The 24,290-nt window shown below is 54.1% G+C and overlaps 2 protein-coding genes across 3 annotated transcripts; both read left to right on the plus strand.

Annotated features, from left to right (window-relative positions):
- Window positions 1-982: 982 nt before the first annotated feature.
- PGAP6 (post-GPI attachment to proteins 6) lies at window positions 983-17,013 on the plus strand (the record flags this gene model as incomplete). 2 transcript variants are annotated; one of them, XM_083872490.1, is made up of 13 exons in its annotated part: window positions 983-1,127; window positions 6,070-6,251; window positions 7,697-7,904; window positions 7,983-8,116; window positions 8,470-8,735; window positions 9,874-10,193; window positions 10,937-11,030; window positions 11,592-11,715; window positions 12,366-12,502; window positions 14,342-14,520; window positions 15,331-15,477; window positions 15,812-15,928; window positions 16,717-17,013. In XM_083872490.1, 12 exons carry the CDS (start codon window positions 6,079-6,081, stop codon window positions 17,011-17,013), a joined length of 2,196 nt encoding a protein of 731 aa, XP_083728616.1. The 2 variants fall into 2 exon arrangements, with proteins under 2 accessions (XP_083728616.1, XP_083728615.1); XM_083872489.1 differs by lacking the exon at window positions 983-1,127 and adding an exon at window positions 2,017-2,116 and having other exon boundaries at window positions 6,070-6,247.
- Window positions 17,014-20,907: 3,894 nt separating this feature from the next.
- On the plus strand, window positions 20,908-23,660 carry MRPL28 (mitochondrial ribosomal protein L28). Its single transcript, XM_083872142.1, has 5 exons — window positions 20,908-21,247; window positions 21,324-21,476; window positions 22,096-22,230; window positions 23,011-23,097; window positions 23,257-23,660. Exons 1-5 carry the CDS (start codon window positions 20,960-20,962, stop codon window positions 23,338-23,340), a joined length of 747 nt encoding a protein of 248 aa, XP_083728268.1. The 5' UTR covers window positions 20,908-20,959; the 3' UTR covers window positions 23,341-23,660.
- Window positions 23,661-24,290: the final 630 nt, after the last annotated feature.

Raw genomic sequence — 24,290 nt, forward strand, 5'->3', positions numbered from 1 at the left:
CTGACTCAGACAGAAACCCTGGTGGGCCCAGCACAGTCCCAAAGGCTTCAGCACAGACAGAAACCTCACCTGGTTTTCTGTGGGCTCTTGGTGCCACACAGGATGAGGCAGATGCCACTGCAGCTGTATCTTCTGCCCAGCTGCAGGTGTTTGTGATCCACCTGCCGCACTGCCTGTGTAAGTGGAGGAAGCTTCAGCTCCTCCAGCTCCAGCTTCAGCCCCAACTCCAGCTCTGCAGCCAAAAGGAGACCCAAACTCGCCCCTTCTGAGGCTGCTTAGCCAGAGGGAAAAGGAGCAGCCCAGACAGTAACTAAGCCAATGATAACATTTTCATGTCCCCATGTGTTTGGAGCAGCTGTCAGTCTGGAGGTGGCTTTGCCTACAGCATCCATCCACAATCACAGTGAACACTGGGATGCTTTTCTTGGGAACAAGTACTCCAAGGGACCCAAGCTGTGAAAAAAAAATAGATATTGTAACACATTCTGGATCTGACTTTGCGTTGTCTTAGATAAGTTTAATTTGTGCTCTGGTCTTTGCCATTGAATGTCTTTTTTTTTTTCCCTTTTAAGAAGAAAATAACTAGAAACAGCATTTCAAGAAAGTAATTAATAAGGGATGATTGGAGATGGGCTGATATCTTTTAAAATGGAGTTGAAGGCTAAATTAATGTAGAATGGGGACAGAAGAGTCTATTTGTTTTCCTCAGAGAAGGAGAGCTCTGAAAATCCAAGGATAGTATCACACAAGGGCAAACAGGGATGAACAAGCAGTGAACAAACCGAAGCTGGAAATTAGCAGAATAGTCCTTTCCCATCCCTTGGGCTTTATGTCCTCAGGCTTCTGGGCTGCCTTAAGGGAAACCTTCTCCTAAATCAGATGAGGACATTGCCAGGATTGAGCACACAGCCTGCTCTGACTGGGATTTTGGTGATGTCAGAGTTCCTAGAAAATGACAGGCACTTCCCCAGGGGATTTCCTTCCCATGCCACGAGAATTTTTTACAAAGAATAACATCTTGTGAGAGCAAGAAGCAAAGATTTTTAAGCTCCAGAAGTAGAAACTCCATCACCAAGGAGCTTGTGGATGACTGGAAACAGGTCTGAAGTCCTCAGCTAAGCTGACTGGTGAGGGAGTGGTGGGATTTTTGCCTGAGCAAGGACCCCAAGTTGTATAATTTCCCTGGGGAACACATCAGAGAGTGCACCAAGGGAAATATAGGCTGGATATCAGGGAAAAGTTTTTTACGGAAAGGGTAAGATGTCACCCCTGCATTTCTTGCTTTCGAGTGTTTGAACCTTTGCAGCCTGATCCTCACGCTGCTTCATGTAAACAATATTGTATTCTTAGAATTTATCTGTGTCTTTTGCATAGTTGTTATCTGAGAGAGGATTTGACTAATAGTCATAGTAATGGAGTCAGGAGGTTGTGACCTCTTTGGGCCAATCTGGGCCCAGATATATATAAAATATATATAAATTATTATTATATATATATTATATATATTATATATATATAATATATATATAAATTATTATTATATATAAAAATATATATATATAAATATATATATAAAGCAGAATTAGAGTCAGATAATAAAGAGCCTTCCATGTTTGACTCTGTGAGGGTCCACATCCAAATCTCAACTTGTTACCCCTCTAAGAACAGTAAATAACCCTTCTAAGAGTAGGGGTAACAGTAAATAAAGTATTGGAATGGTCTGCATGGGTGGGGTGGTGGATTCACCTAAAAAAAAAGACTTTAAAAAGATGTGGTTGGACTTGATCTCAGAGGCGTCTTCCAACCTAAGGATTCTGATTCTGATTTTGATGCTCCGGCTCCCCAGGCGCATCCCGGGCGGAGCGGGGCGGTGCTCTCGGGTGGGACCCGCGGCCCCGTTCGCCACTCCCGGTTCATCCCTCCCGGTTCATCCCTCCCGGGGCGGGGCGGCGGAAGCGGCGGCGGCGGCGCTGCGGGGCGGGCAGGGCGGCGGGGCCGGGGCAGCGGCGGGCGGCCATGGCCGGGGCAGCCGGGCCGCCCCTGCCGCCGCTGCTGCTGCTGCTGCTGCTGCAGCTCCTGGCGCTGCCCGCCGGCCGCGCCAACCGCACCGGCCCCGGTGAGTCCCGGCGGTGCCGGGCAGGCGAGATCCGCGGGGCCGGGGGGCGGAGAGGGGGGTCTGGGGGGGGCAGAGAGGAGGGTGATGTTGAGGAGAGCCCTGGGAGCCGGGCCGGGTCTGGCGGCAGCTGGCGGGGTGGATCTGCAGTGACTTTGGGGTGGTTTCGTGCTTTCCCCAGGGAGTCGGGGGTTCTGGAGCATCCCCCGGGGAGCAGCGCCCGTGCCGGCCCTGCGGAGCAGTGCGAGCTCAGGCCACTCGCAGAGGGTTCTGCAGAGGTTGTTTTCCTTGGGTTTGCCTTGTTTTCAGGTTACTTTAGTTCCAGTGCGTGCAGAGGGATGGATGGATGGATTGGAGGGAGCGGGGCTATGGGGAGAGCGGTGGGTCTGGGGTCCTGAGGGGACTGTGCCTCCCCTCAGGAGCTGCTGTGGCTGTGGAGAGCTTTGGGGACATGAGGTTATTGACCTGCTTGTCCCGTCCCGTCCCGCTCGGCTCGTTCTGCCCGTGGTTGTCCTGTTGATTTTGATTGTCGCTTCCTCACAGTCCGCAGAGCGTGAGGATCTCGGGGAGCCCCGGGTGAGATGGCCCGGTGCCCCAGGCCCTCCCTGCTCTGGCATCCTGCTCGCTGGGTTCCCAGCCCTGCAGAGCTCCCTGCGCCTCAGGAGTGAGGCTGGGTTTGTCCCGCCGGCTGTGGGAATGCTCTGTCGGGAATACACCTCGGCTGGGTCACATCTAGGGGCTGGTAGAGACCTGCTGCTCCCCAGGGCAGAGAGGGGTCCTTGTCCTGCAACATTTCTAGGTTCTGCAACATTTTAGATCCAGGATAAAGGAACAGGATTTCTGTTACATTGTAAGTGGGAAAAACATCCTGCAACATAGCCCAGCGTTTCCTTGAGTCAGGCTCATCAACTTTGTAGCTTTAGACAGTGTCTGCTTTGAAATAAGGGCTTCATCCCTTTGATGGGGCGCCCTGTGAAACCCGCAGTCAAAACTACCATGAGATCATCTTTGGATGAACAAACCCGAGCTGTAGTAGGTGACTCTTTGCTCTGAAATTGAAATAATGTGTCTCTGTGCATCAGGGATTCTACCACGTTCTGTTCCTTGTCTTAAAACACTTCTGGTTTTTGCACAGTGTGTTTGAAATGTGCTTATGCGAAATCTGTAGGGAAGAGGGTGGAAAACAGCATCCACTGGAAGAGTCTCTTGTTCAGTTTAAAGCTTGTTTCACATCATGAAACAGTCAAGTGGGGCTTTCCACGCTGGTGGGGAACAGGCTGAATAGATGGGGATGGACACAAACAGAGCACAGCACATGCCAGAGAACTCTCTCTTGATGCAAATGGGCTGCAGTGACCTGTCTTTCAGGCTTTCCCCAGCTGCTGTTCCGCTTATCTGTGGTATTTCCTTGTCAGCCTGGGCGGAGGGAGTCGCACAGTCACAGTCACAGGTTGCTGGTGCAGCTCTGGGTGCCCAGCACAGCTGTGAGCAGAGGTTCAGCCCTTGTCACTACAAGGAGCTGTTTGTCAGTGAACTTTGTCCATAGTCCCAGCTGGTGCTTACCTGGTGACAGGAGTGCGTGGGCAGGGCAGCTCTGCCTGCTCTGACCTGGAAATGCTCTTGAGCTCACTCCACATAATTGACCAGTCCTTAATAAAGAGCACTGCTGATTGCTGGAGCTTTTAATTTAGCCCTCTCTTCTCCCAAAGCCACAGAAATGGAGCCTTGGCTTTGTGAGGACGTGCAGGATGGGTGGTGGCCCTGGCTGACAGCTGGTGGGGTTGGGGCAGGTTGTAGGTTGTGTGGAGAAGGACTGGGGTTCACCCAGCTCTACTCATGGTTTGTGTCCCTGCCTACCCTCATCCTGTGCCCAAATGTCCCCATGGACTGCCAGAAACGAGTGTGCCAAGTGGGTGAGGAGTGTGCTGGGGGTGCAGACACCACTGATGAAAGCCTGCTCCTTTCCATAGCCCCGGTGTGGGAAATGTCCCTGGGCTTGCAGGGATCACAGCCAGCTCTTGTCCCCGGTACCCACGCACTGTGCTGGCCTTTCAGCCAGGGAGCATTGCTTTGAAAAGCCCCTTTTGTGGTCTCTGCTCCCTGCTGGCCTGGAGAGCAGAGTGACCCCGGCGTGGGGACTGCACTGGGACAGCTCTGCCCAGGGGGGCTGTGGCCTCTTGCCTGTCCTGCTCAGGGCTCACTTTTCCCTCTTGCCTTTCCTGGCTCTGTTCCCTTGGTGGGTGCGCAGCCAGGGCAGCCCCTGCGGCAAGGTCAGGCAGTCAAGCTCTTCCTCCAGGAGCAAATCCTCCAGCTGCCTTGTGTGCCTGGTATTTCTCACTTTCCTGTTTCCTCCTTTCCCCGCTGGGCTTGCAGGATGCCCGCAGGCTTTGGCTTGGTGAGTTGCCAAGGAGTTAAACCCATGATTACCGTTCCTGTCTCCTCGCAGTGCCGTGGGTGCCGGTCAGCGTCCTCCTTTGGGGCATGAATCAATCGTAGTTCCTGCTAGGATTAGATTCCTCCCGGCAGGAAGTGTGTCCCAAGGATCTGGTCCTGCCTGAGGATTGTTTTCCTCTTTCTGTGCTGTCTGTCTCACACACAGTTGGGTCCTCTGTGTTTCCAGCACGACCCTGTGCAGCTTTGAGGGAAGGCAAGTTAACTCACCCTCACTGCTATTCTCTGATAGAAATGAGGAATCAGCCTCTGAAAGGTGCTGCAGTTTCTCCCCACTCTGGGGATTCCAGAGTAGGAAAGGAGCATCAGGAAGCACTCCATATAAACGTGAAGACAAAACCTTCTACCCTCTTGCTGAGTGTTATGAACCTTGGTTTGGATGGCCTTGGCTCTGCTGTCTCTGTGCAGTTTATCCCTTTCTCTACTGGTGTGCTGCTTCTTTTCCAGCCCTGAGCTGCAGTCTGACTGGTTTGGGTAATATATAATTTTGCTGGGGGTGATCTGTAGGTGTACAGCTGGGCAGAGGGATCTAGTTTGTCCTGATGGCACTTTGACTGAGTAGCTGTTGTCCTCTTGCAAGCCCTTTCAGCCTTCCCTGGGGCTGTTCTCACTGTCCCAGCAGCCTTTCTTCCAGCTAGGAAAATCATTAGGCTTTAGAAGGTATGTCTGAAAGAGTTACATTTGCAGCACATGAATTTTCATAGTGTTATGTGTCACGGGAAGGCAGTGCCTGTGTCCTGAGCTGGGTAAATGGATAACCACAGAATGGTTTGGGTTGGAAGGGGCCTTTAAAGATCATCTCATGGGCAGGGGCACCTTCCACCAGACCAGGTTGGTCCAAGCTCTGTCCAACCTGGTCTTGGATCCTTCCAGGGATGGGGCAGCCACAGCTTCTCTGGACAGCCTGTGCCTCACCACCCTCACAGGAAAGAATTTCCTCCTAATACTCAATCTCAATCTCTCCTCCTTTTATTTAAAATCATCCCCCCTGTCCCTTGACTCTCTGCCCATGTAAAACATCAGCCCATGAACTCAGCAGGAGACAAGGGCACAGCTCTTGCCTCTTGGCACCACAATCTGCTGCTGGGGCACAGGGCACCCCTGTGCTGCCTGCACCCATCTGCTCTGTGCTGTGCCCCAGGGCTTCCTGCTGCCTGTTCCATCACCTTTCCTTCTGCCACTAACCTTTCCTCCTGACCTTTTCCTCCTCCATGGCGTCCCTGGTGATCTCTTATCTTCAGGGCACGTTTCTCAGAGTGTAGTTTAGGCATCTGTTAGTTCATCTCTGGTCCAGGGTGATGGTTTTGTAGCAGGCATGTGGGTGGTTCTGGCTGGAGGTGCACGGATCACCACATATCTAATGGGACTGGAATGAGAAATCAGGGACACAAAGTGCACTTTTCTAAGAAACATTAAGCCTCCTGTGTACTTGTGTGGGTGGCTAAAGCCCTGCAGCCTGCCCCCAGCAGCTCCCCCACCAACTGCTGTGCTCTCTTCCCTTCCAGACTCCCTGTATGTCTCCGAGTACTTCTCCCAGAGTGCACAGAAGCTGTCCTTCTACAGCTGGTATGGGAACGCCAAGCTCTTCCACTTCCACGTGCCAGAGGACACGGTGCTGCTGCGCTGGCTCCTGCAGGCATCCCGGGGGAAAGGCCCTGAGTGCTCCAGCATGGATATCACTGTGTATGTATGTGCCAGGGCTTGTCCCTCTGGGCCTCTTGTCCCCTTGTCCTGGTCACTCAGGGTGGCTGGGGTTGGTTGGTTGTGGAGGTTGGGCAGTTCCTCAGCTGCAGGAGACGTAGTTTCTTCATGTGTCAGGACTGGATCTGTGTGTAAACCTGTAGGAGTGTTTTGTGTTAATGTTACCAGTGGATCTGGGGCTGCCTATCAGGTGTGGTGTCCAAGAGACCCCTTAGGATGCTGGAGAGAGCTTCACAGTGAGGCAGATGTGCTGCTCAGAGGTGTTCCTGGCCTGGCAGAACCTGCACATGCTGCCAAAGGATGTGGCAGGACTACAAGGGACTTGAGCAAACTCAAACTGTTTGGAGATGGGCAAACTGCCCAGTGCAGAAGAGCTGAGGAGATTTTGGGGCACTTCGTGAGGAGCACAGACAGGGGAGGAATGTGGTGTTGTGTGGATACAGGAACATGAGAAAACTGCAAACTCAATGTGAGCGACAGAAATGCTGATTAAAACAGTACTTGACTTGTTGAAGGAATTGTTATCCAAAACTTGCCAGATTTTGAGCTTTATCTCTGGGGGACACCAAGCCTCCTCAGCAAGTTGTGCCCATGGAGCCACATGGGTCTCTGGCACCCCTTCCACAGAGATCTGGGAGTGACTGAAGCTGCTTGGTTTTGCTTCCCTGGTCTGTCCTGAGGAGACTGGCACTCCTAGTTGTTCCTAGGAAGCCTGGCACAGATTATCTTCCTGCTTTCTGCTTCTCAGAAAAGGAAGTTTGGGGAAATGAGGAACAAGGCAGCAGCTAAACAATAATCCAAGAAGTGATGGCTAAACCAGATAAGCTCCAAGGAGTAATAACATATCACCTGTCATGTCTACTTGCTGGACCTGTTGCAGTGCAGTCCAAAAGCAATCAAATTAAATGCCAAATTGACTGAATAAATATCTCCCACATTCCTCAGCTGTGTGTGTTTCTGCTGCTCCAAATGCTGATCTGGAATGCAGAAGTGCTGCTGTACTGAAGTCTGTAACATGGGCCTTCCTTGGAAAGTGTCTTTTCAGTCTATTTGCCTTCTTTAGAAGAGGAAATGGGAAGATGCAGATCTTAGCTAGAAAATTAAAGTTCTTTGTGGACGATTTTCCCTATTTGGGGAATTTGCTGATGGTTATAAAGCAGTAGTCTGTGGGTGGGGCTTAGCCTTATCAAGTGTTGGAAATTTGTTTCCAGGCTCGATGGAATCATGTAAATCTTAATAAGCTGCCAAGTTAAACCAATCTCTAAATAAATCCCAGATAAGCCAATCGCAGCCAACCCTCACCAGATGAAAACGATGACTCCACTTGAAAATGCGGGGTTTTCCAGTGTGCTCCTTTTCCAATCCAAGGCCAGTTTGTATCCCAGTGTCTGCAGACCCCTGAGTTTGCTCTGGCTGTGGTTTCCCTGGCAGGCACTTTCGGCACGGAGCCCCTCCCGTCATCAACCCGCTGGGCACACGCTTTCCTGCCAATGCCACCGTCCGTCCCTCCTACAACATCAGCATCAGCCTGAGCAGTGCAGTGCAGAACACCACCTTTGTCAACGTCACCACCCCCGCTGCTGGGGACTGGTTCATCGCTGCCCACCTGCCCCAGGCTGCCGGCAGGATCGAGGTGAAGGTGAGGGTCACACCCAGTGCCCTGCCCCGGGTGTCTCATCACAACCACGCCTGACCCCTGTGCTCTCCCCTCCTGCAGGGTTTCTCCACTCCATGCCCCTATATGTTCCAGGCAGATATGTTTGTGCTCAGACTCACTGATATGCCTGTCCTGGAGCCTGGTGTCCCCATGCCACACACGGTTGTCTCGCCTGCTAAGCCACTGCATGTCAAGTGAGTGGGAGCAGCGGGTGGGCAACTGAGGGCAGGGCGGGGTGGGATTTCCCACATGAGCTGCTTAGGGGAAGCCAGTGTTGTTCCCATGTGGGGCTGGAGCTGGGGGGTCTCTGAGCCTGTTGCTGAGCTCCCTGCAGCAGTGTTAGGGTCTGCACGGGGAGCACACAACCACCCTTTCCAACTCTTCCCAGGCGGTCATAGATTCAACTGCAGGAATTTTAGTTCTTCCTGCTTTGAGAAGGATTTTCACAGCACCAAGCAGGGCAGTCTAACTCTTGTCACAAAGCCCTGGGGACCTGGCTTGTGTTGGGAGTACAAGCCCTGCAAACTGCTGTTCCCTCTCCCTGCAGGGTCTTCGTTCCCAAACACGCCGCGGGGATGCAGTTCCAGCTGAGCAGCTGCGTCACCAGCGAGCAGAGAGCCTGTGCTGTGAGGGTGCTGCTGGGCTCCATCACCCTGCCCCAGTCCTTCCAGAGGAGCCTCACCTGCACGGGGAGCATCAACTGCAGCCTGGCCCTGGATTCTCCTCCCTGGGAGAAGTGGCTGCAGATCATGGTGGAGAGCCTCGGCACTGCCAATGCCAGCGTGTCGGTGGAGATGCTGGCTTCTTTCACAGGTGGGATTCCGTGTGCTTTAGCTGTGAGGGAAGAACCAGAGGGTTCTACGTGTCCCCCTTGGGTCTTTGGGTGCCTGGCTGGGGTGGCCTATGCTCCCCATAAGGCTGGTTGCCTCCTCTTGGACGACCTAGTTTTTGCTCTGGGGACAAAATTAAAAACACTGGTGTTCACCCCAGAGAGGCTTTTGCTAGGGCTGCCTGTTTGGAAACACCTGAAAAGTTCAGTGTTATTTTTCTAAAGCTTGTTCAGGAAGCAGTGGCTTAAAATTTGGTGGGGAAAATAGTTTTCTGTGGTACACCAAACTAAGGCTGTGTTGACTATTAATTGGCCAAGAGCAGGCTAAAGGCAGGAAACCACCTCACAGAGGTTTACTTGGGGAAATGTCTGGGGTTGTAGTAAGGGGATGTTACCATTTCCAGTGGCACTGTGTGGCTTGGGTGGTCACAAAGTCCTTGTGGCTGTGATAAGCATGTTTGCACCTATTACGTGACCTTAATCCCTGTTTGACTGCTGGAAGCTCACCAACTAGGTACCTGTTTAAAGTTCTCTTTTGCTGGGGGTTCTGCCACCTCATTTTCCAAACAGAGCCTCATCCTGTGTGCTGGAAGACCTGGCACTGGTAGCAGAGATGTAAAAGGATAGCACTGGAGTCTCTGGGAGCAATGGACAGTCTCCAGCAGTGGGACTCCAGGTGTCCCATCCAGCTCCATCTGCCACAGGGTGATGGTCTGTGGGTTGGCTTCTCCCTCCTGCTCAGCTTTGTTTGCTCACGGATGGGGAGCTGGGAGAGACTTTTGTGCAGCCTGTGGCTGTGGGACAGCTGAGTGCTGAGCTCTGCTGCTGGCGAGTGAGCACTCCCTGGGCACCTTGATGGTGATATGTTATCCCTTCCCTGCAGCTCCAGGGTGCTTCCACCCACTGCACCACTGTCTGGCTCCCAGCAATGTCCCATCTTTGAAGGAGGGACATCCTTCTGCAAAGATGGCTCTTCAGTGACAGTTCATGCAGGGCATGAACCACCTGGAGCCCCCCAGTTTGTGCTGTCCCTTGGACAGTTTGTGTTCTCCTTTGTCGCTGGATCTGCTGGGTGAGGTGCTAGACCTGGCTGTGCCAATTCCTCTCCTTTTTTCACTCCAGTTTGCAGACCAGGGAGCGCCAGTTCCTTCCTTAACTTCATCAGCCTAAACCAGAGCCAGGCTGGTGCCAGGCCAGGAGCAGCAGGCAGCTCTGCCCCAGCTGCAGGAGAGGCTCCACGCAACACCTCCAGCCCACGGAGCTCCTGCCTGCAGAGCCAGCCCGTGGTGAGGGAGGACCTGGACGTGGTGTCCGTGCGCTACCGGCTCCTGAACGGCCCCAGTGTGCCCGTGAGCTCCCTGTCCCCCACCCTGCTCCTGCTCAACCTCAACACGGGCATGGACAGCGGGGGATCCCTCGTGGTCAATCTGCTGCTCAACAAGGTGCTGATGGGTGGGATTGTGTCCCCTGGGCAGGGCTTGTGTCCCCTAGGCAGGGCTTGTGTCCCCTGGGCAGGGTTTGTGTCCCCTAGGCAGGGCTTGTCCCTCATGCCCCGAGAGTTGTGGGTACCAGTGGGACTATTTCTCTTTTTCTTGTTGTTACAAAATACTCTGAGCCTTTTTTAGCTGCTTCCAGCATGTCCCACCTGCCAGCTCCAATTCAAATGCCACAGCCTGCGGCATGTGGCGGCAGTGACGCAGAGGAGACAAAATGGAAAGCAGCTGCAGTGCCATCTTCTCCATGGGAGCCTGGCACCTTGCCACCAGGAGAGGAGGCTGAGCAGGGGAACCCAGGGATGTTCCTGTCCAAGTCACTGATTCCCAGGCTCCTTCAGTGACACCCCAGTGCCACCAAAATCAGCCCCCTGAAATTCCATGAATCTTCTTGAGGGCTAGTCCAGGGCTCAGCCTGGATGTTCTGCAGACTCTGACTTGTGTCTCCCCTGTGCTGGTGCTGAAATGATGTGTGGGTATCCCAGCTTTGGGGCAGTTCCCCTGACAGGGTCCCCCATGAGACTAGACGCAATGCAGTGGTAGCACAAAGTCCAGTGGAACAGAAAACTGAATTGATGGGTGACTTGGCTTGAAGGATTTATGATTTATAGTCCCGTAGGCCCTGGGGGAGGAACAGTGCAGGGGGATGGCTTTGGGGCACTCTAACATGGGACACTGCTCTGTTTGCACAGACATCTGTGAGCCTGGCCAATGCCACCGTGGCAGCCTGTGTGAGTGCTGCTTCACCAGTGCTGTCCCTCAACGCCACACAGAACTGCAGCACAGGTAGGAGGGATGCTGGCACTACCACCAGCTCATCTGTGTCATCTCAGGGCTCTGCTTTTAGACCTGCTGAGTTGTTAGCTGGCTCAGGACTTCATGGTGTGTCCCAAAAAACCTGATTTTTGCACAAATCCCCATGAGGTCTTTGTGCTGGCACATTCCCAGGGTGCCGGGGTGCAGGTGGTGGTCTTGGCTCCACAAGATAGCCTCTACCAAAGGAAGATCTGGTTATCAGCTGGGGCTCTTCCAGCCTTGTTGGCAGGAGGTTTGAGGATGATGGAGGTACTGCTGATATGCAAAGCAGCTAAGCTGTGCGCTGGAAGACCAGCCAAGACAACAGGTTGTTCCAGGTGCCCTGGGCTGCCCAGATATATACCAGGAACTGAGATGAAAGAAAAAATTGAGATCTCAAGAAAAAAAGGTCTTGAGAGCAGGGGTCCTGTCCATGCCCCTGGTGCCTCTTGAGCATGGGAGCAAGGAGGTACAGGAGCAGTCTCAACCTGGGATTGCTGTGGGCCCTTCTCCTCAAGCCCTGGCACATTACAGCACTCTCATTTCTTTCAGCTTTTTCCCAGGGCTACCCTCTGAGTGTGAGCACTTCCTCTGCAGAAGCAATGCTGATTGTCCTGTACCCACAGACAGATGACTGGTTCCTGTCCCTGCAGCTCCTCTGCCCCAAGGGCCAGGGGTGAGTCTGGATGTCATCCCACTACATCCCACTGCCCTTGGCTTGTGTGAGAAAACCTGACCCCTTGTCCTCCTGTCTGGGCTGTGGGCTCCTCTCACCTGGTGGCAATTGCACTGTGGCTTTAGAGGGACAAGGAGGGGGGTGGCCCTTGTGGGCATCCATGCAGTTTGTTTGATCCTGAACTGGCACAGCTCATGTAGACAATGGCAGAGCGTGCCTAGGTGAGCTTCCTCTTCCCCAGGTGGATTCAGAGGTGATAAACTGGAAAATAATTGCTGCTGTTACCCTTCTGGGAGGTCTCTAAGGTGCAGGCAGCTGTGCCTGAATTCCTGCAGGTTGTCTTCCTGGTGATTTCTTGTGTAAGGAGCCAGGTCCATGATGCAAAACAGCGCTGGTGACACTGGTCCTGGGGACAGCCATGGGCACTGGGGTCTGCCATGGGGCTCTGGGGAGAGCTGACACCCACCTGGACATCAGTTTGGCAGCCCAAGCTGGGAGGGGGCTGGCTCTGCTCCTGGCTCTGGGAAGGGATGGAGCAGATACCGAAATACCAGGGAGCTTGCAATCAGGAGCATGGCCTGGCTATTGGGGGCAGGGCCCAGGGCTGCCCCCAAGGGCTGTGTCACCATGGGGACGTGCTGTCCTTGCAGGGATTGCTCCAGTGCTGAGGCCAAAGTGACGGTGTTTGCGTACCTCACCCCCTGCTTCAACGACTGCGGCCCCTACGGGCAGTGCAGCCTCCTGCGCAGGCACGGATACCTCTATGCTGGCTGCAGCTGCAAGGCTGGTGAGTGCCTCTTCCTGGGAGGCTTTTCCATCCTCCCCAAGGGGAAAATGCAGTTTAAAATGCTGGTGTTTAAGTGGGGGAGCCTGGGGTCTGCTTTGGCTGGCAGTGTCACGGTGCCTGGAGAAGGAAAGTTCTGGGAAGGACCCAGGGCAGCCCCAGGGGTGATGGGGAATTGGGATGAGGACAGCTTGGAGTCCCCTAAGGCTTGGAGAAGTGCTTCTGAGCATCCCCAGAGAGATCAGGGTGCCTGGAGATGCCTGTGTCAGAGCCTGTGCCTGTCAGGGAGGTTTGTTGTGCAGGTTCCTGGTACGAGGTGCAATAGGGCTGGGCTGCGGTCCCTGTGTGTCTCCTGCCAAGAGCCTGAGACTCAGAGGTGCCCCTGGAGGAGGAATATCTGTGTCAGCTCCTAATTATCTTAATGGCCTGGGAAGTCTGTGGTGTAGGGAAGATGAGCTCTGCTGTGCTTGGGTGGGTCTGTGCACCTGTTCTCAGCAGAAGGACAAGGCCAAATGTGGTTCCCTGCTGCTCTGGGCCTGAGCCAGGACCTCCCTGCTGCAGTGCTGATGGGGGGTGAGATGGAGAGCATCATCCCAATTTCCCTGAGGGCTGCCAGGTTCTGGGAAGCACAGAGGACCTTAAGGGAACTGGGGAATCAGGCTGAGGACAGCTTTCCGCTGAATCACTCCAAGCAAAATGCCCCATCTGCATATTCGTGACCCAGAAATAAACCAGAGAGAGCAGGTTCCCTGGGCTCTGCCTGGCAGGGAGCCAGCACAGGGCAGAGCTGCTGCTGTGGGTTCCAGTGGCTCTGGAATGGGATGGATGCTGCTGTTAACTCTGCTTTTTGACCAAGGAGTGCCTGCACGTACCCCAAGTGCTCTGTGGCTGATCTCCTTTTTTCACAAGGAGGGCATGGGCATCCTAACCTTTAATTAAAATAATTTAAATAATTTTAAAAAAGAAGAGGCAGATTTGTGTTTGTAGAGTGCCTCTTTCAGTCCTTTATATCCTGTCAGAGGGTGAGAGTTGTGTTTTGTGTCAGGCCCTGTCTCCTGTGCAGCCCTGGATGTCACCATGGGCTGAGGCAGTGGGTTTGTTCAGCCTGTGGAAGAGGAGCTGGAGTGGGACCAATCACACTTTCTTTCACCAAGGTTACAGGGATCCTGGAGCCAGCAATGCAGGGGGAGCACAGGGAAAGGGCAAGAGGCCACAGATGTTGGCTGCAGCAAGGAAATTTTCACCTAAGTTGAAGAAGACACATTTTTTTCCCCTTCAGAGGGGGAAAAAACTTCAGAGGGAGTCTGTTTGTTTTGGCACAGATTCCAGGTCTCCATCCTTGGAGATCTTCAAAAGTCAGTTGGGGAAGGTCCAGAACAGCCTGACCTGGTTTTGGGTCTGCCCTGCTATGACAGCTGGTAGAAGAGGAGCCCAAATGGCTTCCTCAGTGCTGGGAGGATTCCTGGGATCTGTAGGGATCTCACATCCAACTTACACCATCGTATGAAGCATCTGAACCCTGAGTGCTTGATGTTCCACCAGCAAGTAGCATGTGTGTTGAGTTACTGCAGGGATGGATGTAGGATGGATGTGGAGACAACCTGGGGAATGTCCTCAGGGCAGCCAAAGGGCTCTGCTGGGGTTCCCCAGCTTCCCACAGCAGAGTGTGTGACAAGTAATGAGACCACCCTGAGAGCAGGAGCGTGAGAGGCTGATGGAGAAGAGGCTCAGGGACAGTCTGGGTGTGGGATTGCTCCTTCTCAGACATCCCAGGCTCCTGCTGGCTGCTGTAGGAGGACAAGGCAGGGCCTTTGAGATCCACAGAAACCTCTCTGTCCACAGGTTGGGGCGGCTGGAGCTGCACAGATGACACCAAGGCCCAGAGCGTGGGCACACAGAACTTGGCCACGCTCCTGCTCACCCTGAGCAACCTCATGTTCCTGCCTGCCATTGCAGTCGCTGTCTATCGCTTCTACCTGGTGGAGGCCTCTGTCTACACCTACACCATGTTCTTCTCCACGGTAGGGGCTGCCTCATGTCCTCTGACACCTCCCCCTGAGCTCTGGGGATGCTGCACCAGAATTAGTGGAGCAGCCCATCCTGGAGCTCCACAAGGAGTTTCTGGGATCATTGGACAAGCACTTCCATGGGCACTTTGTAGTATCCAAGAATGTTAAGGGGTTGGAATGGACCTTAAAAATCACTTAGTTCCACGGACAGGGACACCTCCCACTAGAGCTGGTTGCTCAAAGCCTTATCCAAATCTGGCTTTGAATACTGTGAATATTCCAGGGCTGGGGCATCAACAACCTCCCCAGGGAACCTGTTTCAGTGTCTCACCATGCTCACAGTAAAAATTTTCTCCCTAATAGCTAACCTAAATTTCCCCTCTTTCAATTTGTACCCATTAGTCCTTGTCCCATCACTCCAGTTCCTGAGAAGAATCCCTCTCCAGCTTCCCTGTAGCCCCCTACAGATGCTGGAAGGTGCTATGAGTTCTCCATGCAACCTTCCCTTCTCCAGGGTGAACAGCCCCAGCTTTCTCAGCTTGTTTTCATAGAGCAGGGGCTTCAGTCCCCTTAACAACCCCATATCCCTCCTCTGGACTGGCTCCAGCACTATGTCCTGCCCTTTCAGAGCTGCTGGGACAGTGCAGGATGCCTGTTCTCACCTGCTTTCCATAATGCCATTTCCATAAGTGGTTTGGTGGAGCTTCCTGGAGCCAGCACAGGAGGGATCCTGCTTGTGGGCTGAGCCTTCTCCTGCCTCCCTTCTCCAAAGAGCCCTTGTGGTGCTGCTGGGCTCACATTGACCTTTGCTTTTGTCCCCAGTTCTACCACGCGTGTGATCAGCCGGGCGTGGCTGTGATGTGCATCATGGACTACGACACCCTGCAGTACTGTGACTTCCTGGGCTCCGTGGTGTCCATCTGGGTCACCATCCTCTGCATGGCCCGCCTGAAGAAGATCCTGAAATATGTGAGTGTCACCTGAGCCCAGGGGGCCCAGCCAGACCAAGCCACAAGTGGCCACACTGAGCCCTCTCACCTCTGGATTGTAATGACACAGCTGGGTGACAGAGCCTGTTTGTCACTTTTGGCCCTGCGTGCTTGTAGGGCCTAGAGATTTCCCCTGAGATTTGGGGTAAAGGTTCATGGGTTCTGTGGTTTCTCTTTCTTGAAGTTGTTCTTCCTGACTCTTGCTTGGATATGGAGCTGGGAGGCCAGAAGAGGCTCTCCCTGCCTCTGGCATGTCTGGCTGTACTCTCTCAACAGATGAGCTCCTGACCGTAGTGGTGGTGTCTCTTTTCCAGGTGCTTTTCGTCTCGGGGACCCTGTTGATTGCCATGTCCCTGCAGCTGGACCGCAGAGGGGTGTGGAACATGATGGGTCCTTGTCTCTTCGCCCTCGTCATCATGGTCACAGCGTGGGTAAGTGAGGGCAGCCAGGCAGGACCTGCTGCCCTTTGCTCCCCATGGGGAATGGTGGTGGTGGAGCAGCCTCCAGCCCATCCACAGGCATGGCTTGAAACCCTGAAACACCCAGATGGAGAGGAGAGGGCAAGGGATTCACCTTCCAGCCCTGCAATAGCTGAGAAATCTCCTGGTTCTGAGTCTCAGACCTGGAGTTCCAGTGCTGTCCCAAAACATGGGCTGTGGCTTGGCCCTGGGCAGGGGCTGTATCATCTGTGCTGGGCTCTGGTGCCACAGTTCTTGGGGGGCTTTTGCACAGCAGAAATGGGCCCAAACAGCAAGGGTGTATAAATGCCCCCTGCTCGCCTCCAGGAGCTTTAGCTAGCTCAGTTATTAGGAGACTTTGGAGGGAATTATACCAAGGACGAGATAAAAGATATCAGAAGAGACCCTTTCCTGGGACCTTTGTCCCAGGCGTTTATTCTTCAAAATTCCAGGGGGAAAAAGAGACAGAACAAGGAAGGGTGAGGCTTATATAGCCCCCTGCTCAGGGAAAAGATAGCTGGACCACAGCCAGCGAGGTCAGGGAAGGAAGGAAGGAAGGAAGGGTCACTCTATTTGTTGACAGAGTCCAGGGGGTCAGGAGGGAGAAACCATTTCCCCAGAGAATTACAACACAAGGGAGCTGAATTCCTCAGGGGCAGCAATTCCTCCTGGGAGGTCAGCAGATGCTCTGGGGTCTGTTTCCCCCCTGCCCCAACCTCTGCTTGGCTGCTTTAACCCCCCGTGTGCTCTGCTCCCCCCAGGTTCACCACGGAGCAAAGCGCAGGCACTGCTACCCCTCCTCGTGGAAACGCTGGGTTTTCTACCTCCTCCCAGGGATCACCTTGGCTTTCATTGCCATCTCAGTGTACGCTTTCATGGAAACCAATGAGAACTACTACTACACCCACAGCATCTGGCACGTGCTGGTGGCTTGCAGCGTCGCTTTCCTGCTCCCACCTCGGGACAAGCATAAGAAGCCCTGGGCCTGGTCCCAGAAGCTCACGTGTCGCTATCAGATCTGCCAGAACGACCGTGAGGAGCTCTATGCTGTGACCTGACCCGTCCTGGTGCCAGGGGTGGAGGGATGGGGAGGCTGCTCTTGGCCGTGGCTGCCCCTCGCAGTCGTCAGTCCTCTGACAGTGCTGGTTCCCAGGACAGGAGGGTGCAGCATGGACTGGGTTTAAAGATGAAGATGGTCTGGGCTGGTCTTGTGGAGGCAAGTTTGAGGCCCACCTCTGCTTTTCTGCTGGGGTGGGGCAGGCTCTTCATGGTTGGAGATCTTGTCCCCCACCTCCCCATAGCCCTGGGGGAAATCGCCAACCCTTCTTCCCCCGCTGCTGCATTCATGAGGCTTGGGCTTAGCCCACCCTGAGCTGGAGCCAAGGCTTTGGCTGCTGGGCTCTTCTCTGCACCCTGTCCTGGTAGGGGATGTGGGACAGGGACCTCCCCTGCCATCCTGCAGTCAGCATTTGGACCCAAGAGAAGAACATATTTCTTCTGTTCTGGGGAACAAATGCTGCTGAGTGACCTTGGTGCTGGTGAGGAGGGAGAGAGCTGATCCCAACACATGCTGGGCCCTTGGCTGCCATCTCCTTGGGGATCTGGAGCCTCTCTCCCTCTGAAACAGGTGCTGCTGCTCTTACCTGGTCCTGATCCTGTGGGGGAAGAATGAGGCTGGGATTTGGGCCCTGCATTCAGGAATGTGAAAAACCCCATGTGGGGACATGCAGGAAGCAGCAGCAGCATCTTGGCCAGAGCTGTGAAACCCACAGCAGTGAAGGGTTTAGTCTGAGTTTAACTTCAGCTCTGGAAGGAGCCAGGCTGATGGTGTTCAGGGATTCAATGTTTTCCTCCTTTTGGGGGGTTTGGCATGGGCAGGGCTCTCTCTGGGGCAGCACAGGTGGTTTGGGGTGGTGCCTGAGCTGCTCCTCCAGCCTGCTGTGCCAGCTGGATGTGCTGCAGGGTCCTGAGGCCACAGCAGTGTCCCAGCCCAGCCAGGAGCATCCCCAGGTGGCCAAGGTGTCCTTTGCAGCGTGTCTCACCTTAGCCTTACTCTAGGGCACGCACAGAGCAAGGGCAGAACTTGGCAACCAGGGAAATTGTCTTTGCCCACCCTTCTACAGAAAAGGGCTCAACTACATTGTTCCAGCCGTGTCAGCCTGGTGTGTGCTGCTGGGAGCCCCTCCTCAGGTGGCTTTGGGGAGGAAAGAGCTTTTAATGAAGGATCTGCCTCCTTGGGGTTCTTTCTTTGCTTTGAAGAGCACCCAGCTCAGCTCTGCACTTTATCCCTCTGCCTCCCTTTCCTCAGCAAAGTCCCCCCTTTTTAAGCAGATGCAGGACAAGTAAAGGACACTTGTCCACACCCAGCAGTGTCATTCCCCCATCACCCGTGTCCCCTGCGTCTCCTTGTCCTGCTGCCATCCAGGGCAGCATGGCAGGAAGGGGGACATGGGGCCCTCAGGGCTTCCTCCAACTTTTACCACTTTTAGGCACTTTTATTTCCCCCCTATCTCGGTTTGCACAGCAGTGCTGAGGGCCCAGCACTGTGGCAGGCGACCTCTGCTCCTTCACAGCCGTGCCGTCCATGCCGGGCCACCCATGGGACCTGGGTGCCACCAGACTGTCCTGGGTGCTGCCCACTGGCGGTGGCACTGGGTGCCACTGGGACTCAGGTGCTGCCAGTGGGACCCAGGTGCCACCAGACTGGTTTGGGTGCTGCCAGTGGGACCCAGGTACTGCCAGTGAGACCTGGGTGACACCAGACTGGCCTGGGTGCTACCAGTGGGATCCAGGTGCCACCAGACTGGTCTGGGTGCCACCACACTGACCCAGGTGCCACCAGACTAGTCTGGGTGCTGCCCAGTGGGACCCAAGTGCTGCCAGTGGGACCTGGGTGCCACCAGACTGGCCTGGATGCTGCCAGTGGGACCTGGGTGCCACCAGACTGGTCTGGGTGCCACCAGACCAGTCTGGGTGCCACCACACTGACCCACGTGCCACCAGACTGGCCTGGGTGCTGCCAGTGTGACCCAGGTGCTGCCAGTGGGACCTGGGTGGTACCAGTGTGACCTGAGTGCTGCCAGTGTGACTTGGATGCCACTGGTGTAACCTGGGTACTGCCAAGGTGACCTGAGTGCTTCAAGGGTGACCCAGGTGCTGTTGGTGTGACTCAGGTGCTGCTGCTGTGGCCCAGGTGCTACCAGTGTGACTTGACTGCTGCCAATGTGACCTGGGTGCCACCAGTGTGACCCAGGTGCCACCAGGGTGGCCCAGGTGCCCCCAGTGTGACCTGGGTGCTGCTAGTATGACCCAGGTGCCCCCAGTGTGACCCAGGTGCCACCAGTGTGACCCTGGTGCCACTGATATGGCCAGGTATTGCTGGTTATCATTGAAAGCAATAATTCCTCATCGGGCCTTTCCCTTCAGGGATTTCCATGCTGGAAGCAGGAGAAGCTTTGGGGCAAGAAATCCCGCTGACATGATTGTTTATTTTGTGTTCAGTTGTTAATTTTTGCTTTGCTCCCTCCCTGCTGACCTGGCCTTGGTGCCTGCAGGAGGGAGGGTTAATTATTTTGGGTAAAATCTGAACAAATTCCTGTGTCTGGGAAAAAAAAAAAAGAAAAGAAAAGAAAAGAAAAGAAAAAGGTTATTTTATTTTTTTTTCTTTGCTGTTAATACCTGTGATTATTTTATACGGTAAATTTTAAAGCTTACGGTTTTATAATTTAATAAAGGTGACGGTATTTGCGGGCAGACGCCTGGTGGCTGCAGTCACACAATCACAGGGCTTGAAGGGGCTGCTGGGGATCATCTCATCCACCTGGAGCAGGTGACACAGGAACGTGTCCAGGCGGGGTTTGGGATGTCCCCAAAGAGGGACACCCCACGCCTGTCCTGGGCAGCTGTTCCAGGGCTCTGCCACTCTCCATGTCAGGTTCTTCCACACAGGGTGACTGAATATCCAGAGTGGGAAGGCACCCACAAGGATAATCCACTCCAATTCTCTGCACAGACACCCCAACAATCCCACCCTGGGCACCCCTGGAGGGATGTCCAAGCTCTCCTGGAGCTCTGGCTGTGCCCATTCCCTGGGGAGCCTGGGGAGTGCCCAGCACCCTCTAGGGAAGCACCTTCCCCTGAGATCCAGCTCATCCTGCCCTTGCCCAGCTCCAGCTGCTCCCAGGAGTCCATTGAGGTGGAAATCCAGCGTTTCATTCGTGCCCATCCATCCCTGCTCCTGTCTGGGCACCACCGGGAGGAACTGTCACCTTCCAGCATCCTCTGGGCTTGCCGGGGCCAAAACCTTGAGTGCTGTGTCCAGCTCTGGCCCCTCAGTTTAGGATGTACACTGAGTGCTGTCTCCAGTTCTGGCCCCTCAGTTTGGGAAGGACATTGAGATGCTTGAACATGTCCAAAGAAAGGCAACAAAGCTGGTGAAGGGATTGGAAAACAAGCCATATGAAGAATGACTGAGGGAGCTGGGGATGTTTAGCCTGGAGAAAAGGAGACTCAGAGGTGACCTGATCACTCTCTACAACTCCCTGAAAGGGGGTTGTAGACAGCTGGGGGTTGGTCTCTTTCTCCAGGCAGCAACTGACAGAAGGACAGGACACAGTCTTAAGCTCCATCAAGGGAAATACAGGTTGGATATTAGGAAAAAGTTGTTCACTGAAAGAGTGATTAAATACTGGAATAGTCTGCCCGGGGAGGTGGTGGTTGTGCTTAAAAGAAAACTGGACGTGGCACTCAATGCCATGATCCAGTTGAGGTGTCAGGGCCGGATTGGCCTCGATGACCTCGAAGGTCTCTCCCAACCTCCACATTCTGTCATTCTGTGAATTCTGTGAACCGCGGGCGCGGCGCGGCCCCTCCCGGCCGCCGTCGCGCTCCTTCCTCACCGTCCAATGAGCGGCGGCGGCGGCTCCGTTCGGGGCGGCGCGGGGCGGAAGCGGAAGGGGTGGCAGGGCCGGGCCTGGCCGTGCCGGGGGACGCGGGGCCGGGGCGATGCCGCTGCACCGCTTCCCGCCGCGCCTCTGGGCCTCCATGCGGCTGCGGGACGGCATCTGCGCCCGGCTGCCGCAGCACTACCTGGCCTCGCTGCAGGACGAGACGCCGCCCACCCCCGTGCACTGGGAGCCGCACGGGCTGCGCTACCGGCGGAACCCGCGCACCGGCGAGCGCGAGCGCGTGCAGGACGTGCCGGTGCCCGTGTACTTCCCGCCCGCCGCCGACCAGGGGCTCTGGGGCGGCGAGGGCTGGATCCGCGGCTTCCGCTACGCGCGGAACGACAAGGTGAGCGCCGCGCCCCTTCCCCGAGCCCGGCCCGCCGGTACCGGGGCCCAGCCCCTGACGGCCGCGCCGTGCCCAGCTCTCCACCAGGCTGCCCAAGACGTGGAAGCCGCAGTTGTTCGAGCGGCAGTTTTACAGCGAGATCCTGGACGCCACGCTGACCATCACCGTCACCATGCGCACCCTCGACCTCATCGACGCCGCCTTCGGCTTCGACTTCTACATCCTCAAGGTACCGCGGCCAGCGGGTCCCGGGCTGTGCCCACGGTGCTCTCACCCTGGGCTGGCAGGCACCGAGCCCTGGAGTTCAGGCACAGAAAATCCCAAGCGGGAATGGAACCATAAGGGTCACCCAGTGCAGCTCCTGGTGCTGCACAGACACCCCAACAATCCCACCCTGTGTCTGAGTGTTGTCCAAACACTCCTGGAGCTCTGGCAGCCTCGGGGCTGTGCCCATTCCCTGGGGAGCCTGGGCAGTGCCTGAACCCTCTGGGGAAGAGCCTTTCCCTGATCTCCAGCCTGGCCCTTCCCTGTCCCAGAGGTTGGAGCTGCAGCCCCTGCTGAGCTCTGCCCTCAGCCTCCTCTCCTCCAGGCTGAACAACTGCTGCTGTTAATGTTTTAGCACAGCTCTAATGCTCCCAGCCTTTAGCACCCCTCTTGACTGGAGCCCTTGATATTAAAACTCAGACCTGTGATCAAATTATCTCCTGAACAAATCCAACAACAGACCTTTCCCCTTTCACAACATCACTCCTGAGAGCCTGTGCTGTGTGTGGATGAACTGCCAGTGTTCTGGGAGGCTCCTGTGCCCCCTGGCAGCTGCTCCCTGACCCCAGGCTCCCTTCCTGCAGACTCCCAAGGCTGACCTGTGCTCCAAGCTGGGGATGGATCTGAAGAGGACGATGCTGCTGCGCCTGGCCCGGAGGGACCCCCGGCTGCACCCCGATGATCCAGCCAGGAGAGAGGCCATCTATGACAAGTACAAGGTGAGCTCCTGCCCTGCAGTCCCTGCCCTGCTGTATGCTGCTGGGATGGGCACTGGTGTTGGTGCTCCTGTGCTGAGGAACAAGAAAATATAAAATATAAATACAAAATAAATAAAATATAAAATATAAAATATAAATAAAATAATATAAAATATAAAATAAAAATTAATAAAATAAATATAAAATATAATGAATAAATAAATACAACTATAAAATAAGATAAAATAATATAGATATAAAATAAATAAAAATAAATGTGAAAATAAAATAAAAATATAAAATAAATAAATAAATTTGAAATAAATATAGAATATAAATGTATCATCAGATTTTTCACGTTTCTCTCTGCGGCTTCTGATTTTTGTACTCACCATTTAGGGACACAAAAAGCAGTATTTTTTTTTTTTTTTGCTGTGATTGAGGGTTAAAAAAGCCAGTAAGAATTTGTGCTGCCCCTGGAGGGAGGAGCCCAGAGTGCCCCTGTGCTGTTCAGTTTTGTGCAGTCCATGTCCACCCACAGTCCCTGGAGTTGTGCTGAGAAACAGCCCCAGAGCTACATAAAAGAATAGCAGGAGCAGACACAGCTGATCAGAGAGCAGAACCCCTGCTGAGAAGAAAGAAGAAAAGTGGTTGTTGGTTGTTAGAAATGAGAAAACAGGACTTTAAGATTTGTCCATAGTAATGTTCCCACTGGGATCACGTTTGTTTCCTGGGCATAGGGAGGATTTGCATCTTGGTCACCTGCAAAGACTGGGCTACCTTCTCCTTCTTTTATCACAGGAATTTGTGATCCCAGAAGAGGAAGCTGAATGGGTTGGCTTGAGTTTGGAAGAAGCCATAGAAAAACAGAGGCTCCTGGAAAAAAAGGTGAGCACAACAGGTTACCTTGTTCAGCCCCTGAATAAAACCCAGTCACATCTTCCTCTGGTTTTAACTGCCAGCACACCCTGAGCTCCCCACTGCACTTCACCTTTCTGCTGTTCAGGTTCACTCCTTTCACGTGATTTATCCTCTGCTTTGTTGCAGGACCCTGTGCCTCTCTTCAAGGTGTATGCTGAAGAGCTGGTCAGCCAGCTGAAGGAACAGCAACAGGCAGTGCAGAAGCAGTAGAAGGAGAGAAACCTTGGGAGCAAAACCCCTGCTGCAGATGGAGCAGTGGGCTTTAGGGGCTCTGCTGCCTGAACCACTCCAGTGGGGAAAGGGCCACATGAACACCACGTTCCTGCAGTGTCATGACAGCCTAATGCAGTGAGGAGCTGTTCCTGTGGGCTGAGGAAAGAGTTCCTGTGCTGTGGCTCTGAGAGTTCTTGTCAGACTGACTCAGTGTGGATTTTCTGCCTGTACAAGCAGTTGGCTGCTGTTAAGAGCCCACTTGTGATACAAAATACACATTTTGGTATAAATAGCAGTAAAGTTCTCTCTGATACTGATTTTATTAGTGTGTTGCAGCAGGGATCGTGAGACACAATGTAACTTAGATCAATCCCAGAGTTATCCAGCCCAGATGGGTGTGCCCCAAAAGTGTGACCCCAAACCCCTCAGCAGGTGGTGCTGAGCTCCCCAGCAGAGCTCACCAACCCCGGGGTTACAGCCCTGTTTCTAAGTGGGTGACTTTTTAAATCTTATTTTGTAAAAATGTAGTTGAAGTGGGTGTTGAAGCCTTTGCTGCTGTTCTGGCAACAAGGGACTGCAAAGCACTTGCCATAATTACAGGCTGATGAACAAACAGCACTGGGAGTCCCTGGTGTTGTCTGGAAGCTTTGTGGTGGTGCAGTGAGTTTCTGGGTGGATCAAAATCAGCCTCTGCCCTTTTCCCCTCAGCTCTGAGGTGAGGCACAAGCACAGAACCTGCAGGCTGAACCTTATGTGAAACCTCTCTGGATCATTCCTTGCCACTGGAAGAGACTTTGCCTTACCCTGTCTTGGGCTTCCCCCTCTCTGGCACATCTCTGGCCTTGGTTTGTGAGCCCCAGGACTGATGAGAGAGAAACTGGGGCTTGTAGGGCAGAGTGTGGCTCAGCCCCTCTGCACTGGAATGGAATAAGAGCCCAGGGGAGTGG

This window comes from Zosterops lateralis, assembly GCF_965231275.1.
Source record: "Zosterops lateralis genome assembly, chromosome: 15".
In the NCBI taxonomy this organism is placed as follows: Eukaryota; Metazoa; Chordata; class Aves; order Passeriformes; family Zosteropidae; genus Zosterops; species Zosterops lateralis.